At 44.4% G+C, this 18,623-nt stretch overlaps 1 protein-coding gene across 1 annotated transcript; it reads left to right on the top strand.

Annotated features, from left to right (window-relative positions):
* Positions 1-9,910: 9,910 nt before the first annotated feature.
* LOC125396954 (CD209 antigen-like protein B) lies at positions 9,911-18,325 on the top strand. Its single transcript, XM_048429061.3, has 10 exons — positions 9,911-10,051; positions 10,153-10,239; positions 10,782-10,871; positions 11,301-11,387; positions 12,892-12,978; positions 13,751-13,831; positions 15,156-15,242; positions 15,759-15,910; positions 16,826-16,935; positions 18,027-18,325. The coding sequence occupies exons 1-10, from the start codon at positions 10,006-10,008 to the stop codon at positions 18,175-18,177; spliced, it is 978 nt and encodes a 325-aa protein (XP_048285018.2). The 5' UTR covers positions 9,911-10,005; the 3' UTR covers positions 18,178-18,325.
* Positions 18,326-18,623: the final 298 nt, after the last annotated feature.

Here is an 18,623-nt window from a genome sequence, read left to right as displayed (position 1 = left end):
ACCAACATATTTTTATGAGGTGGTTCATTTTAGCACAAAGGATATAATTACAGGAGAGAAAAGTAAGATTGGTTCTTTAACAGGGACATCTATAAGAACAAAAGACATACAATTAATTTTTACCACAGTTTTTACATGACTCAGTTTCCCCAAATAGTTAAAGCTTAAGAAAGTTAACAAAGACATACACACATGCCTAGATATGATCTTTAAGTCAGTTTATATTCTCAGGAACATTTTAAAATGCTCAACACTAAGTGCATTATCTTTGCATATGACAAATTCTTCATTGGCTTGATGAAACCTGATCATGGTTTCAATTTTTTTATGATTTTTATTCCTGTCTTTATTTAACCTATGTCCATAAAACTTTAATATGGGTGAGAATAAGACCACAACCACAATTTTTGAGCCAAATTTGAAGCAAGCTTTATTAAATACTGGACAGGAAGATAGACACTGACCTGGTCCATAACTGGGATTCCCAGAGAATGACCACAAGCTACCATCACCAAGTGCATATAAAGGCTATGTATTTCCTGCCTTTATCCCATCAAAAACAAGCATACACCTTAACTTACATTCTGCCTACATACCTCATACCTACATATGGTCAAGCACATCCAGTGTAACTGGGTCAATCAAACTTGTTTAGGTAAGTGAAATTATGTGGTTTGTTATCTTACATAATCAACAGTCTCCAGCATCTCAGGAAGTGTATGTCCTGGGGCAAGGGCCTTACAAGTTAGAGGCATTTTTGTTTTATGGATCTCTTAGGCATAGTAATTAAAATTCAAAACATAACTTTGGCTCTCACATAATTCCATTGTCTGATTCCATTTTGTGTCTCCTTATACACTTCCCAGCCTCTAACTCCAACATACACATCCACTTTGGCAACACATTTGGAATTTCCATGACTCTGATCATGGTCCAGATGCGCTAAACAGAGTAATTCATATTATATAAATTAAAATAACTGAAAAAAGTATAGATCAAACTTAATTGTCACACTGTGTCTGAAATAACTATTTTTTGTCAAAACAAATGTTGCAAAGTTGCCCTGACCCTCACCTACCACTGACGCAGTTGTAGGTTTTGCCCCTAAAAGTGTCATATCCTTAAGTTTGACTGTAATGATCTGTCCTGTCCCTTTAAGAGACAAGCCACACCCACTCTGACACCCCTTCCCTGACTGCCAAGGCAAGCTGATCTTCAGCTTCCAGCCTGAGTCCTTTCCTTTTCCATCTCCCTCTTGAAGAGGCAGCTTCTGTCTCTCCCCATTTCTCCCCTTCCCCCTCTCTACTTTTCTCTGCTTCTCTCTGTCTCTCTGTCTCTCCTCCTCCTCCTCTCCCCTTCTCCCCTTTCCTCTCCATAACCCACTAAATAAATATCCAACCTCACTCTGCATGGCGTGCCTATCCATGTCTTTGTCTCTCACCTGCCTCCTGGCTCCCTGCCCAGAACCAGCTGCCTTTGGAGACCTGAGGTGTGGTCTAATGGCAGGCCCATCTGTCTGTCTCTCCTCGTGGCCCACTGCAGCCACTTGGGGAACTGCACCATCTCTGCATGAAACTGGCTGCTCTCCAGACTGATGTCTGCTACAGCCACTCAAGGATCCACAGCACTTTTACTTAATCCATTATCTTGACACCAGGAGATTCTGAGACTTGAATCTGCTCTTGGTCTCCAGCCAAAATGAACGGACTCATATACTCTTTTTTGTTGTTGTTGTTGTTGTTTTGATGTCTTTTGCTTGTTTGGGGGTTCTGTGTATTTGTTTGTTTGGTTGGTTTTATTTGTTTGTTTGTTTGTTTTGAGACAGGGTCCTTCTACATAGCCCAGGCTAGCCTGGAACTCACTATGTAGACCAAGCTGGCCTCAGATTGACAGAGACCCCCCTACCTTTGCCTCTCAATTACTGGGATTAAAGATGTAAGCCCACTGTGCCCTGTATGACTCATATACTCTTATTTATTTTAATCAGTGTGTGGTTTGTATCTTTCTCACATGGATTGTTTCAAGATGAAAAATCATCTTTTAGATTGAAAGCATCCAACCATCCTAATCTTTACATATATATCCCCTTCAACAAACAATTTAACATTTTTAAATACCATAAGATACAATAACAACAAACTTGCACTCACTGAGAGAAATTTTCCCTAAAGGGCACCAGGTGTTGGGCAGTGTGTTTTCATTAGGACCTTTACCCAGCTTGCCCTCTGCTGCATAGGTGGATTCTTTTCCTTTTAAATACTGACCAGGATTCCTTCCTCCTTTTGGAAGGGGTTCCAGGTCTTAATTAGACCCTTTGTGTCAGAAACTCAGCCCTAGAGGGCAGAAGGAGAAGACTTTGTGAATTTACGGTCTAGTTTATGTGCCTCAATCCGGATCAATCAAACCAAAACAGGTGACTGATCTCACAACAAATTCTTCCTAACCAGCCTCCACAGAGGGGTCTCCAGCACATACAGAGTTCCCTAAAAAACAAGCCTCACAACCACTCACATATTCATTCGACGCTTACAACCTATTCCCTCCATCCTATTGCCTTCCTAAAGGCAAACCTGCCAGCTTTCCTAGGCAGGCTCCCTGGGAGGCATCCAGCCCTACCCAACCTGTTGTCTGTACTAGAAGCCTTGGGCTTGATCAGAGCCCTCTTCCAACCCAGAGTATGGGACTGCTTGAGATCTGGAGGTCTCTGCAGTTTACCTTATCCTGCAGAATCTCTGCCCAGTTTTCCCTTTTCTCTCTGACGATGTCTGTACCGCTGATCAGCAATTTGGAGAATTCAGAGTGCCCTGTTGAGAAAATCCTGCCTTCCTAGACTCCTGCTCCCCCACCATCTGAGAAGGCTTCCCAGTTAGGAATTACTTACTCTGCACACTTAGAGTTAATGAAGGAAGGATTCCTTAGTAGCATTTGTCCAGTCCTGGTTAACGCACAAAGGGCAGAAGATTCTTACTAACTTACATACGCCTAAGACACATGCCTTCTACACACCCCATCATCCTTAAATGTCTTTCAGGTCCTGGACCCAGTGTTAACACTTTGAACATTTTCAACAGAGACAGTGTGAGAGCCAAAGCCACAAAGGCTGGTTATCATCTTTGGAAGGTTGGAGAAGGTGGATGTCATGTGACTTCATCTTTGGGCATGGAGAAGATGGATGTCGTATGATTTTACCACCATCTTGACTAAAGGTGACCACATGGAGTGGGCCTACCAAGGAGGCAATAACAGGTCTCCAAGATACTTTGGATTAGGATGGATTTTTGTATGATAATTCCTGTCCTGTACTGAAAACAAGGTTAATGTATTAAAACTGCACCTCTATGCTTTTATATTCAAGAATGTACCTTGTTGCTAGGCAGTGGAGGCACACCTTTAATACCAACACTTGGGAGGCAGAGGCATGATCTTTTTTTTGTCTGTTTGTTTGTTTTGTTTTGTTTTGAAGACAGAATTTCTCTGTGCAGCTTTGGAGCCTGTCCAGAAACTCACTCTGTAGACCAGGTTGCAACCACGTATCTTCTTGGAGGAGCGAAAGGGTGCTGTGGGAGCTGGCATGTCTCTGTGTTAGGAGCTCTTTTATTAAATGCCATACCCTCAGATCTGTAAAGACACTTGAGAATTGGGTACCATTACCTGTTATTTAAACTGGGCATATAAGCTAAATTTAGACGTGTATTTTATCCAATTAGTTACAGCTTACCAATGCTAGTAAATATAAGAAGATTAAAAGAAATATTTTAATAAGTCAAAGACTATTAGCACAGGTGGGTATTCTTACCAAGATGGTGGTGGAGTCAAAATGGCGGTTACCCACATATTTGTATTTTTCTAGAGCTGTTTTGGTCTGGAGTTATCTTAAAACGAGTACACATGCACACAGAAAGATAAATCCACATACTTACATAGACATACTGTGGCCACATCATTCTAACAGACACAAACATAACACTTTTAGAAACCTGTGTCAGCTGACCAACTTAAAATCCCAGCATAGTTAGGTGGCAGAAGCCAAAAGAATGGGAGGACAGGGAAAATAGATTTGTTTTTAAAATCCCAGAGTGAGACAAACAGTAAACAGCTAGAGGGGGCAGGGGGAAGGGGCCCATAGTGAGACAAAGAGCAAACAGCTTAGAGAAGCAGGGAGGGGAGTGGGGTAGCAAGCAGGAACACATATCTAGAAACCGTGGGCTACGGAGCCCTGCTTGCTTTACATTACATGTTAGACAGCCCCAATTTAAAAGGATCTTTGTAAAAGGCCACCCAAAGCTGATTTTGAGTAATCAGCTTGGAATCGCAAGGACCCATTAGAAGCCCATGCCTATTGGGACTCAAGTCTGTGGCAATGTGTCTACCGCACAGTACTCTTGAGCATGAGAAATGAGTGGTGATGTCTTCAAACACCCGGATCTCATCTCAACTAAGCCCAGCTTAGCCACATGTGTCATGCTTTTGGTACAGCCATGACTTCAACAGAAAGCCTGAAAAGTGAATGGGTCCTCCTGAGGACCCTACCAGTCATGTACTCCAAAAGGGGAACTCACCCACTTGAAGCCGATCTTAGCCTGGTGGAGAGTGCAAGAAGGGCATTTTCCAGCACACAGCACTGAGCCTGTAGGAAAAACAGACCCCCTCAGTGGAAGACCTCCATAATATTAGGAATAATCTTTAAGACAAGCCTCTCCACTGAAGCAAATAATTTTAATAACACCAAATTAGACCAATGATGTGGGACAATTCTGTATTCTGTCAATTATGTTTTAAATAAACACTCATGGGCCAGTAGCCAGGCAGGAAGTATAGGTGGGCCAACCAGATAGGAAGTAGAGATGGGGCAATGAGAACAGGAGTATTCTGGGAAAAAAAGAAGCTCTTTGTGCAGTCCTCCACAGATCACCAAAGGAGCAGGATGTGACCTGTCCCACTGAAAAAGTTACTGAACCATGTGGCTAACATATACTAGAATAATGGGCTAGTATACATTATAAGAGCTAATATCAAGCCTGAGCTAATGGGCCAATCAGTTTATAAGTTATGTAGACCTCTGTGTAATTTCTTTGGGGGTTACTGGCTGTGACTGGGCAGAACAGAAACCCCAACAAGTCAGCAATTATGTTACAGACCAAATCAATGCCCATGTTTACTGCAGTTTTCCGGGTGGCTGGGAAAGCATGGCAGGGAAGGAGGAGTTCCCACACAAAACCCAAACACAACATGTTCTTTTTCTCAGCATCAGCCTAAATAGCCTGTGGGAGTGATGCTGACCCTCCCTTGGGAGAAGTCAGCACTTGGCGGGTTTTTCCAGAGGTGGAGTCCAAACTAAGGCAACTCCTAGGGGGAAGGGGCTTGAGATGGAGCTCTATGCTCCATTGGTGCTCCATTGGCATCCCAATGATGAATGCCAAGGGCTGGGGTGATGTTTCCAACACAAACAAAAGTTATAAAGTCCTTTTCCCAAGATCAGTCATTTAGATAAACTCTCCATTCCCTTAGTGACTTAAAGAAATTTCCTACTTGCTAAAAAGGGAGTCATTCACCTTATCTCTGATAAAAGGAACTTGTAGTCCTACCATTAATATAAGGCTGTGGTGCCTAGTAACATGTCAAGGGTAAACTAGCCTCTAGGTTTCCTCAATCCCTGCTCACAAGCCCTACAAAAGCAAGTCCTAGTCTTATGAAAGCTAATAAATTATTCTAAACTATTAAAGATAACTAAGAAAAATTTGACTAAAGTCTTTAAAGAAAGAAAAGAGTAATATAAAAAATAAGCCAGGTAAGGATGGAAAATACAGAGGGCACGTAGATCCTACGTGTTGCTTTGTTGACTTCGAATTTTTTTAATGTTGGGTGAGTGCATGGCAGCTGCTAAGAGACACTGAATTATAACAGGAACTGCTAAATTAAACCAGCCTATATACTTTAGGGATGTCTTGACTTCAGAATGGAAGTCAGAAAATGTATTGCATTGGGGAAGAGGTTATGCTTTTGTTTCCACAGTAAATGAAAGGCTATGGATTCCTTCGAGGTTAATAGAAATCAGATTTGATCAGGGGAGACTTGAAAATCTTGACTACAGACATAAAGAAACAAACCAAGAAAACCTACAAGACAGGTGACATATGTACAGATCCCTCTGCAAGGTAACAGTTCTAAGACTGGACAACAAATAGTTTTCCCAGGACTTCACCAGAGTCTCAATTTCCTCAGGATTCCCTGGAGATGCCATCTCCCCAGACAACAGGAAGCAGTCTAAAAAATATAATGTCCACATTCCCAAGAGATGGGGTAGATGGTTTCTGGTCATTCCAGGGGTGTTTGTTATTGTTTGGTGGGGTTAGTTGCAAGTTGTTATTGGTTATGGTCAGGGATGAAACTAAACAAAGGAGGTTAGATTCAGGAATCTTCTTCCGAAAGGGGGGATAATTTTAAAAGGTAAATTATTGAATCTACTTTTAAAATAAAATGATATGATAAAAAGGTAGATCGTTAATTTTATTTTTAAAAAACAACTATTAATCTCAAATATTTCACATAGGTATGAATTTTTCTATAGTGATACAAATTTAGTTACTTTAGTTATATGTGTTTCTACTCTCGTTTAAGGTATTGTGCCTATGTGACTCTTTTAAAAAGATAATAAATAATTAAGAAATACAGATTAATAATCATCTATAATAACCAAATTTGTAGTCATGTTAGATATGTTTTCAAGGTTAAGCCTAGATTTGTTTAGCTCAGATATGGTTACTAGATAATGGTCCTCAAACTTGTCAGAGATCTGACGAATATGGCTTTTAAAATGTTTAATGGAAAAAGCTTACTAGGACAGAGAAAGAGTCCCAGCTCCTAGCAGTAACCCCAAGGTTTCCAAGGAAGATGGCAGGGCACCACAATGACTCCACCTGGACTGTGGAAATGTTAACTACTGGGCAAGAATGACCCAAAACAGCATCTGCCACCAGGACCCAGCCCAAACTGTGGACAAGCAGGATACTGGAGAATTGGTTGCCCCATTTTGCCTAGACAAAGAAAGGTCAATCTTCCCCCCATGTTTCTCCTTCACAGGAAAAACTCTCACCTTCTGGGCCTGGCAACCAAAGATGGATGCTGTCCTGGTACCTCTGCCCCCAGTGCTTTAGAGACCACAGGAGCATGGGATGGCTATCTAGGTAATGGGCTAGTCTTTGTCATTTTAGTTGATACACAGGCCATTTGTTATATTTTCTGCTGTAATTTATCCTTCTCAGATCTCTAATGGTATTGATGACTAGACTAACCATAACTTTGTCAGCTTAGCAACAGCAAGAAATCAGATTCTTCCCCAGGGTTATAGCCACCTTGTTAGTTTATATGTAAAAATCAAGCTTTGCCTTTTCTAGAGCTACTAGGTCTCCAGTAGAGAAAAGGTAAGCAGATTTGTCTTGCTAACAGGCTGGACTGTTAGATCAAAAGAAAATCCTGTCACAGGGGATAAAATAGCTACCTGTAGTGCCTATTGGCCCAGAAAAGATACCTGTTAGAGCCAAATCACCCAGATCCATCAATAGGAAGATTTCTTAGCTGAAATAGTGCTATACATAGAGCATAGAGAGGTAATTTTACAACTTTAATAGAAAATTGCTATTTCTATATAAACCACTCAGGAATCATTAGACATAATGTGACTTTACTAAGGAAAAAAGGGGGAGGAAACCTGAGATGAAGTAAATAATTGGTCTCCATTATCATTTCCAGGTTCCTTCTAGATAGTAGCACTGCCAACCATTACAGAGCCTTTGACCCTTCTCTTTCTTCTAATTGCTGTTGACTCTTGCATCATTGACGCTTTAACTAAATGATAACGCCTCTCTGGGTACCATTAAGCTGATGGATATTAGATCCCAGTATAAACAGGTACCCATCACAGAGTCAAGGATTTGACTCAGGATACAACTCAAGGTGGGAATGTCAGAGCTAAAGTGACATTTAAAGTTTTGATTACTATGTCTAAGAGATCCATGAAACCAGACCAGATCTCTGGTCTGTAAGCCCTTGCCTAAGGACAGAAAGTTCCTGAAAGGCTGGAGGCTGCTGTTTATGAGAGATAACAAGCCATATGTTTTTTCATTCCCCTAAACAAGTTTGTTTGACCCATCTGCAATAGATGTACTTGACCACATGGGGACAGGAGGTACATAGACAGGAAAGAGTCGGGATATGCGCTTGCCCCTGATTGGACCTGATGGGAAATGCAATGATTCGTGGGTTTTCCTTCTTAAGTCCTTGCCATGCTTGATTCTTGTCCATTTCCTGGGAAATTGGGCATCCACCTGGCCAGTATTTAATTAAAGCTTGCTTCAAATTTGGCTTTAAATTGTGTTAGTTGTCTTATTCTTGATTGGTGGGATTAACAACAGGATACTTGTCCCCACTTAGGTCAATGGGAGTTTTTGCACGACTGAGATACTACCAGAATTATTTTAAGTGTATCAGTGTTATTCTTTTCAAATGGTTATTACCTGGGATCATCCTGCCCGCCTGACAGATTTATGCTTTTCTCAAGGAGAAGGCAAGGGGCTTTAAGGCAGGTGAGGACTTACCATTGGCTGTCACCTTGCGCTGCCTCCTTAAGCTACCATAGAGGCTTTGATATAAGGATGGGCCTAACGGCTGCTGTAGGTCAGGGTTGCCACCTTTGTTCTGGGATAGAGTATAATGGCTGATAATCCCGGTAAACAAACATTTTTAGAATCACAAATTTAGCTTATCTCTAACAGGCCTGGTTAAGATGTTATCATCTCTGAGGTATTTTGGGGGTGGCCTCCCTTAGCCAAATTTTGGTTTACATGATTTAATATCTTCTAAGTAAACCTATTTGTAAAACCTTAATAATCAATTCTATTACTTTTTCTTCTATATCACGCTCACCTCTCCAGTTCCTTTGATAACCCTTATCCTCCATGCTAACCTCTCAGTCTCTTTTCTGCTGTAATATTCCATATGTCCTTTTAGCTATGGTTATTGTGTGTATGTGTTGCACAAGGCTTCTATCAGTGTCATCCTCAACCCTCCCCCATCTTATGCTTTGAAATAGGATCTCTCTGAACCTGGAACTCAAAAATTTGACTTGGTTTGTAGGACAATGAGCTCCATGATCATCCGGCCTCCACTCCCCCACAACACTAGAGTTAGATGTGTGCTGCAACTTCGGGTTCTTTACTTGAGTACTGAGATTTGAACTCAGATCTTGGTACCTGTGCAATAAGCACTGTATATAAACCACCTCACCAGCTTTTTTTTTTTTTCAAAATTCTGTGATTTTGGCATAGCTAGGGAACTTTATATTTCCTCCTTGGGACTATTTGATTCTCCTTGGTTCCAACACAGAGGTGGATTGCCCCTCTTCAAATCCCCAGCTTCACCAAGGACCAGCTGTGTGGCTATTATTAGACAGTTACCTAATCTGGTTATGCAGTTTCTCAGCCACCGCAGTGTGGGAAGGTTTGAGACAGTCCATCCAGTAGTCAGATGTCATGATGGCAGCAGGTGCTCAATTGACAGGAGCATGAAAACAACAAAATCAGCAGAAATGTCCATGAATCAGGAGCCAGCAAAGCAATACAGTTCGGAGTCAGAGAGGAGAGAGGAACTTGGAAGATGGGGCGTTGCTTTCTTACACTCAGCATAGGTGGAAAGGACATAGCAAAGCAGACTCATCGGATAACCTATTGGCTTTAAAAAAGATACCCATAACTTGGTCACACCATCAACACACCAGATTTTTCGGCTACAGAACCCCAAACTTTCCAACCCCTCCTTTAAAAATAAATCTAAGCCTTTAGTTATCTGGCACAAGATAGGCCATGTGAAAGGTGCAGTCCCTCCCTCCGGCTCTTCCGCAATTCATGGGCTTCCTTTTTCCCCTTCCTGAGTGAAAGGGCATTTAGAGAACATCAGGGGATAAATGCTGTGGTCTCCGGCAGTCCCAGACACCAGAGCACAGTGGTGACCATGGGTGACTCCACAGAGGCCAGGATGCAGCAGCTGGGTTCTGTGGGTGAGGCCGGGCTGGGGTTGTGGGAGCACGGTGAGGGAAACCAGTGGGGGCAGCTCGGAGTTGAGCCTGCCCAGGCGCTGACTGGTGCTCTGTTCCCTCAGAGGACGAAGAGTGGATGGTCAGTGACACCGGGTGTTCTAACAAAAGCTCCAGACTACGACCACATTCTGGAACCAAGAGTTTAGCAGGTCCGGCCGGGTGAGGGGCTGAGGAAGAGTGGACAGTCTTCCCCAGAGTGGGTCTTAAAGAGAGGAAGTCTTTAAGTCTTTAAGTCTTTAACTCTAAACTTGTTTCCTGGGGAGAGAGAGGCTGGAGCAGGGAATCATGGGCCACCGGGAAGGCTGGGGTAGGCAGTTATGGGAAGAGAGGCCAGGGAAGATAGTCATGGGCCATGGGGCAATAGAGGCTAGGACAAGGAAACTTGGGCCATGGTAAAGTGGAAGTTGGGAACTGAGGGTCCTGGGAAGATGGACGGTACACCAAGAAATTAAGGGTCTTAGGGAAGTGGAACCTGAGGTAGGGAATCCGGGCTTTGGAGAGGTGGCGTAGGGAGCAGAAAATCACAGGCTATGAGGAGATTGAGGGCAGGGAATGAAATTATGGGCCATGTGGAGGTAGAATCTGAGAGTTGGATTCATGGGCTGGGGGAGGAGGATGCTGGTCACCTGTCCTGGAATCAACATAAGGAAGGAACTTTATCATACTTAAAAGTCCACTTTTTCTCTCGCAGGACGCCTGAGACATGGCCGGATCCCCTTGGTCCTGCACTTGCTCTCCTTCCTGTTCTTGGCTGGGCTCCTGCTGGTCATTCTTGTCAAAGGTCAGGCACAATGGAGGCCTCACCTCTCTGACCCTGCTCTTCAGCTAGAGCCTTCCTGGGGTCTAGGAGGGAAGTGGGGAATGGAAGCGGATGGCTTGTCCTCTAAGGATGCCCCTATCTCTAGTGTAGGACAGAATGAGAAAAGAGACAAGGGTGGGTCCTAGGTCCTCGATCCATTTCTCCATATGATTCCGCTTTCTCTGAGTGGTAGGTTTTCTGGTCTTTGATCAGGATTAAAGAAGACATTAGTGAGAAACTGCCCTAGACTCTGGGGTGCTGATGTGTGCCTATAGTCCCAGCTGCTGGGGAAGCTGAGGCACAATGATCATTTGTGCCAAAGAATATGAGAGAAGTCTGGGCAACAAAATAAGACATTTAAAAATGGCACACAAGAGGCATTTACTGATGAAAATTTTTTTCCCTCCTCAGTTTCCAAGACCCTAAATACCCAGGGGCAAGAGGAATCTAAGCTTGAAGAGATTGCCCAGGAACTGGACCAGCTGAAAGACCAACTCTGTGAGTGACCTCAAAACAGAAGTGCCGGCGCTTCGGGAGGGCTCCGTAGGAAAGGAGTCCATTTTCTTAAATTATCAGATCCCTTTGAACCTCAGTTTTCTCCTCTGTGAATTGAGACCACAGGATAACAATAAAAAAATGATACTTGATATTTACAGGGGTTATACACACAATAGGAACTCAGTATCCACAGGGGGTGTGTACACAGTCAACATTCAGTGTTCATAAGGGTTGTGTACATAGTAGGTATTCAATGTGCCCAGAGGACATGCCTGTGCTTGGCTTATAATACATACAGAGGGTGCACACACAGCAGGCACTCCCTGGTCTCTGGGGTTATGTACACATTTAATGCCCACAGGGGGTGTGCACATAGTAGGTACTCAAACTATTCTCTTGGTCTCTATTCTGATTGCTAAGCCTCAATTTCTCCCAGTCTGCAACATAATACTTGGGACTCCCAGGGTTACGGTGTGGAGGGGGTTTAAAGAAGGGGGTGGTTCCCTAGGATGCTCTGCCACTCTGAAGGGCCTGAAGGTTGAACAGACAAAGAACTGGGCATCCAAGGGTGGGTTCATTGTGACCTGCCCTCTTCCTAGGACTAAACACTTCTGGGTGTTCAGTTTCCAAGTCTTTTTTGTTTTGTTTTGTTATATTTTGTTTTGTTTTTTGAGACAGGGTTTCTCTGTAGTTTTGGTGCCTGTCCAGGAACTAGCTCTAGTAGACCAGGCTGGCCTTGAACTCACAGAGGTCCTCCTGCCTCTGCCTCCCGAGTGCTGGGATTAAAGGCGTGCACCACCACCGCCCAGCAGTTTCCAAGTCTTCAAAGGAGATTAAGGAAGACATGAATCAGAAACTGTCCTAGGTGCTGGACTGGCAGCACCTACCTGCAGTCTGAGCTACAGGGAAGCTGAGAGAGGGGTGGTCATTTCTCCACATGAGTTTGAGAGAGGCACTGACACCAAGTGAGACTTACCTACAAAATAAAATGACGCCTGGCTGGCTCAGTAGGTTAGCAGATAAAAGTGCCTGCTTCCAAGACTGATGACCTAAATTCAATCCCTCGAATTTGCATAGTATGAGAGAACTGACTCCTACAAGTTGTCCTCTGACCTACTCTCTCTCTCTCTCTCTCTCTCTCTCTCTCTCTCTCTCTCTCTCTCTCTCTCATACACACACACACACACACACACACACACACACACACACACACACACACATTCAAATGCTTTTTAAAATAGCACAATGAACCTTCCTGGACCTGGAGGGAGGGGGGAGGAACCTGAACTTCCCACAGGGCAGGAAACCCTGACTGCTCTTAGGGATGGAGAGGGAGGAGGAGAGGGAGTGGGGGAAGTGGGAGGGTGTTGGGAGGAGGGGCGGAAATGGAAACTTTTATAAATTAATAAACTTTTATAAAAAAAATAGCACAATGACCCTGGAGACCCAGTGCAGGTCATGGCACACAGTAGGTATTTACAGTAGCAGTTTTTTCTTGGCACAGCATCCAAGATCCCCAGCTCTCAGGGGCAGAACGAGTCCATGCAGGAGAAGATTTCCGAGCAACTGACACAGCTGCAGACTGAACTCCGTGAGTGAGAAAGCAGATATCCAAGGCCTTGGGTCTCTGTAGGGGGTCAATTTTCTTGAGCTTCAGACCTCTCTGAGCCTCAGTTTTCTCATCTGTGAAGGGAAACCACAGAGTAACAAGGATGGCATTTGCTGTTTTCAGGGACTGTGCACACAGTAGGCACTTGAGTTTGTAGGAGTTATACACAGGGTAGGCACTCAATGCTCACAAGCGCCATGCGTACATCAGGCTCTTAATGTTCAGAGGTTCTTAATATTCGTATGCACAGTGTGAACTCAATCCCTTGGTGTCTCTTCTGAGTCTATTCCTTCTAGTCAGAGGAGATGGATGGGGACTTCTGGGCTTTCCTGGGACTGGGGAGGGATTTAGGAAGCAGAAAAGGGAATAGTGACTCAGGGTGCTGTGTCAAGAGAAGAGCTTCACTCTGAAGGGCCTGAAGGTTGAGCAGACAAAGAATATGGGTGTCCAAGTGTGGGTTCATCGTGACCCACTCCCTCCCTGGGACTAGACACTCTAGGTATTCAGTTTCTCAGTCTCCGATGGAGATTAAAGAAGACATCAATCAGAATCCATACCAGAAGCTGAGACAGTGGCCTATGCCTGCATCCTAGTCATTAGGGAATTGGAAAAGGAATGCTCATTTGTGCCAGGGAATTTGTGACAATCTGTTACACAGTGGGGTCCATAAAACAAAAGATCCACAGGGACCCAGTGCAGGTCATGACAAACAGTAGGTATTTAATAATGGCAGTTCTTTATTTTCTTGGCACAGTCTCCAGGATCCCCATCTCCCAGGGGCGGGATGAGTCCTCGCAGATCTCTGAGCAACTGGTGCAGATAAAAGCTGAACTCCGTAAGTGAACAGAAACCAGAGGTTCTAAGGCCTTGGGTTGCTATAGGGGTCAATTTTCTTGAGTCCACAGAGCTCTTTATGCCCCAGTTTTCTCATCTGTGACTCAGGGTCATAAGTGACAACAAGGATGTCACATGATGTTTACAGAGGCAGGCACCCAATAGGCATTTTATGTCAATAGGAAACATACATACACCAGGTACTCGGTGTTCATAAGGACACATAAACTGTTCATACAGTAGGTACTCAATGTTCTGTCCATAAGGGGCATGCACACAGTAAGTGCCAAGTGTTTTAGGGATCATGCACACACTAGGTATTCTATGTTCATGGAAATTTTGGGCACCCACTTGACAGTCAATGTTTTTAGGGACCACACACACAATAAGTACTCATTGTTCACAGTAGACATTTAGTGTTCATAGAGACCATATACAAGGTAGGCTTTCAATGTTTGCAAAGCCTGCATTGGTCAGGTTCTTTGGAAGAACGAACTCTATAGAAAGAATATTTATCAAAAGTCTGAAAATCCAGTAGCCACTCAGTCCACAAGGCTGGATGCCTCAGTGTCCAGTCTGGGACCCTGAAGGATTCCTAGAGAGCCACCGTCCTTCAGGTCACAATGAAAGACTGAAAGGAGCAGGGATTAACATCAGCAAAACACCAGAGATGACAACAGATAGATGGGAAGATGGACAGACAGCAGCAGCCCTGCTTTTCCCTTGGCTTCTATATGTCTGAACCAGCATTGGAAGGTGCTGCCCACTAGGTACAGGTCTTTCCTGTCCTGTTCCTCTTTCCTGGAAATACCCTCACCTCTCTGTCCCAAGCTGTGTCTCTTGGTTCATTCCATATTCAATCACATTCACATCAGCTGTGCCATGAACACAGTAGGATCACCATCTTCACTGAATTTGTGCACACAGTAGGCAGTCAGTGATCACAGGGACTGTGAAGAGTCATCACACAATATTCATGAAGCACACAGTAGGCAGTCAGTTAACCCAGTCTACTGGCCTCTGTTCTGAGCTCTAGGCCTCTACTTCTCACCATCTAGAAGAAAAAGGCCAAGAGTATTAGGTGTCCTAAGCTTCACCTGAGAGGAGCTCCCGACATTGGGTTGTGGCACATGCCTAAAGTCCAAGCTTCACGGGGAAGCTGAGAGATGGTGTATCCTTATGCCCAGGACTTTGAGAGGTTTTGGCCACAGAGGGAGATTCATCTCAAGAGAGAAATGGCATAATGTCCCTGGGGACCCAGCTCAAGTCGATGCACACCGTAGTTGTTTAATAACTGCAGCTCCCCCTCTTTTTTCCTGGCCCAGTTTCCAGTATCCTTAACATCCAGGTCCAGAACCAGTCTAAGCAGGAAAAGATCTACCAGCAACTGGTGCAGATGAAGGCTGACCTCTGTGAGTGAACAGAGACCAGAGGCCTCGGGGCCTCGGGTGATCTTTACTGTGGGTCAATTTGCTTGAGTCCTCAGACATCTTCGAACCTCAGTTCCATCCTCTGAATTAGCACTTGGTATTTACAGGGTATTTACATGCAAACAACAAGCACTAAATGGTCACAGGAACCATTTACAAAGCAGGCACTCAGTGTTCACAGGGGCGTGCACACAGTGGACACTGAGTGTTCATAGCAATTGTGCACGCTGCGGGCACCCAGTGCTCACAAAGGCCATGAGCCCATCTCCTGGCCTTAGTTCTTAGCTCTAAGTCCCTACTTCTTCCAGTCTGGTGGAAGTGGAACTAGGACTCCTGGATTCCCCTAGAGTTGCAAAGGAGCAAAGAAAGTGGAAAGGGAATGGTTCACCAACATGCTGTGTCAAGGGAGGACCCTGTCTCTGGAGAGCCTGAAGGCTAAGCAGGCACAGGAACACAGGCATCCAGGTGTGAGTCCATCCTAACCCACTTCCCCAACAGTCCGCCTGTGTCGCCCCTGCCCCTGGGACTGGACATTCCTCCTAGGAAACTGTTACTTCGTCTCCAAGTACCAGCTGAATTGGAACAGTGCTGTCAAGGCTTGCCAAGAAGTGGAGGCTCAACTGGTCATCATCCAAAGTGATGAAGAGCAGGTATATCTGGTGGGATGCCAGCCTGATTTGGTCTCAGCACCTGGCTCCTGATCACCTGGGATTAGGACAATTTGCCACAGTTATGTGAGGGAGGAAAAGAGGAGTAAAAATGAGGGGATCCCAAGCCCTCGGCTTAGAATCATGTGCTGAACATTTGCGAGTGTTTGGGGGTTTCCTGAAATGCAGGAGATATCAGCTCTGTGCTGGTCAGTATTTAGCCACCTGCTCTCTGAGAGACAAAAGTCTTGGTGTGCAGCCTGATACGGTAGCTCAGGAGAGAACTAACCCCCACAAGTTGTCCCTTGACCTCTATATACATGCTATGGCTTGCATACCCGCATATACATATGCACACACACACATATCGGCAACACATACATACATAGACACACAACTCTCACACACAAAAATGTGCTTGCCAATTCCCCAGGTGTAAATATTCTCATCATGTGAAATATCAAATTTATAATGGGAGGTCACCGAAGAACAGAAAAATAAGGGGTATCCATCTTAAGCAACTATGAATTAGTATAACCTGCTCCCAGCCCATTAAAGGCAGTCATAAGGAAATTCTGTAGAGTTACCCAAAATTCTTAAGAGAGATTGTGCAACATTAGCAGGTGTGTGTGTGGAGAGACCATCTGTGTACTTCCTGGAACTCACAGAGATTCTGTGGAGTTCTGAGATTAGTGTGTGCATCTATGCCAAGCCAGCTGTGCCCGAGTGCATGTGCCCATAGTCTCCAGATATGAAAATAGCTGATATCATCTAGGCACACATGAGTGCTCATGGCCTGATCGAGAGGAAAGGGAAAGATCAGATTGCAAGTAGAACTTCCATCAAGAATGTGGGGAGGCACACACTTAAAGTGGCAGGAGAGAGGGAGATACTCCCTACTCTCCTCTTCTCCTCTAGAACTTCCTGCAGCTGACTTCCAAAGCTAAAGGAGCAACCTGGATGGGGCTGTCGGACCTGAAGAAGGAAGGCTCGTGGCTCTGGGTGAATAACTCACCTCTATCATCCAGGTACAGCCAGAAAAAGGAAACAGCGTGTATAGTGGAATGCAAACAGGTCTTTGATGCTCTGACTTGAGCTGTCTTTGGGGTTCGCCTCCCTCTTCCTGGTCCCTTAGGAATAAGAACTACCCACATTTGCTGATGGAAGGAGGTCTTCCTACCCATGAACAGACAGAATAGCAGCAAATCCCACCATCAAAGCAAGAGACGTTTCCCCCGAGGGGTGTGGATGCTAATGTAGGGTATTAATAGAAAATACAAAATAAAATAAGGCCACCATTGAGGGGACTATTACCATGGGAAGATGGCATGTTGGGTTGGATAGATAAATGTGCTTATACAATAGCATGATGAACCCATGGGTTCGATCCCCAGCACTACATAATCTAGTGTGATAATCCATGCCTGTAATCCTAGTACTTGGGAGGTAATGGGAGAAGGATTGGAAGTTCAATATTATCTTCTTTTACATACTGAGTTCTGAGTCAGCCTGGGCTACATGAGACCCTGTCTCAAAAAGTCTGTGAAAAGGAAAAGTAAAAAGGAAGGAAGGGGAAAGAAGGAAAAAGAGGGTACAGGAGGAAATGGAAGGGGAGGAGAAGGACAAAGATATCTTAAATATAGTTTATAAAGATGCTCCCAGATCCCACAGCATGGCACAGAGATCATGGGGAAGAACCACAATCAGTGAGAATATAAGGGAAGGACAAGCAGTGGAAAGAGCTTTTACTTTATTTCCATTCAGGGGAACAGGAGAGGCGGGGTTAGTATCTATTAGTTTGACATTTCAGGGTCCTGACTCATAGCTGTCCAGTGCTTGGCATGGGGGCAGGTGAGTTGTATTCCAGAATGCAAGAACCAAGTAAGAAAGGTGGAGTCCAGATTGGTTGGTTTACATCTGAAAATCACACTCTAAGTATAGGACATAGCCAGAGTCAGAATCCAAGACCATCTACTCAGGTATGTCCCTGGATTCAGAACAAGGCCCATCCACCATGTGCATTCTAGGGGGATGTGAGATATTGAGTTCCAGGAAGCTAAGAACATGGTTCGCAGCATGCCACTGGAGCAAACTAATGTTTTGTTGACTGACTCTCCAGATTCCAGAAGTATTGGAATAGAGGGGAGCCCAACAATATTGGGGAAGAAGACTGTGTGGAATTTGCTGGGGATGGCTGGAATGACTCCAAATGTGAACTCCAAAAGTTCTGGATCTGCAAGAAGTCTGCAAGCCCGTGCACTGCCAGGTGAGGGCCAGCTCATCTCAGCTTCTGCTTTCATGCTGGTCTGCCAGGTGGATAGACATGTCTCACGTTCCTCTCCCTGCCCATTGACCTCAGTATGTTGACAAAAGCATTGGGCTTCTTTTTTATAAAATTATTCATCCTGGTTTCATTTATGTTGCTGTGATAAAATGCTCTGACAAAAAGCACTTTATATTCCATGCTGTCAGGATGACGGGAACTTGAGACAACTGGTCATGTCACATCAACAGTCAGGAACAGACGAAAATGTGTGTGTGCGAATATGCTCGCTCACTCACTTGTGCTCAGCTCAATTTCCCCATTCATTCAATTCAGGACTCGTGCCTAGGGAATGGCACCACCCACAATGGGCTGGATATTCCCACATCTGCTAGCCAGTTAAGACAACCCCCACCTCCCAACACACACATGCTCACAGGCCAACCCAATGTA

The sequence above is a fragment of the Myodes glareolus genome, chromosome 2 (assembly GCF_982192425.1).
Source record: "Myodes glareolus chromosome 2, mMyoGla1.1, whole genome shotgun sequence".
NCBI classification, from domain to species: Eukaryota; Metazoa; Chordata; class Mammalia; order Rodentia; family Cricetidae; genus Myodes; species Myodes glareolus.
The sequence above is the reverse complement of the archived record's forward strand: the minus strand, read 5'-3'. Positions and strand labels throughout refer to the sequence as shown.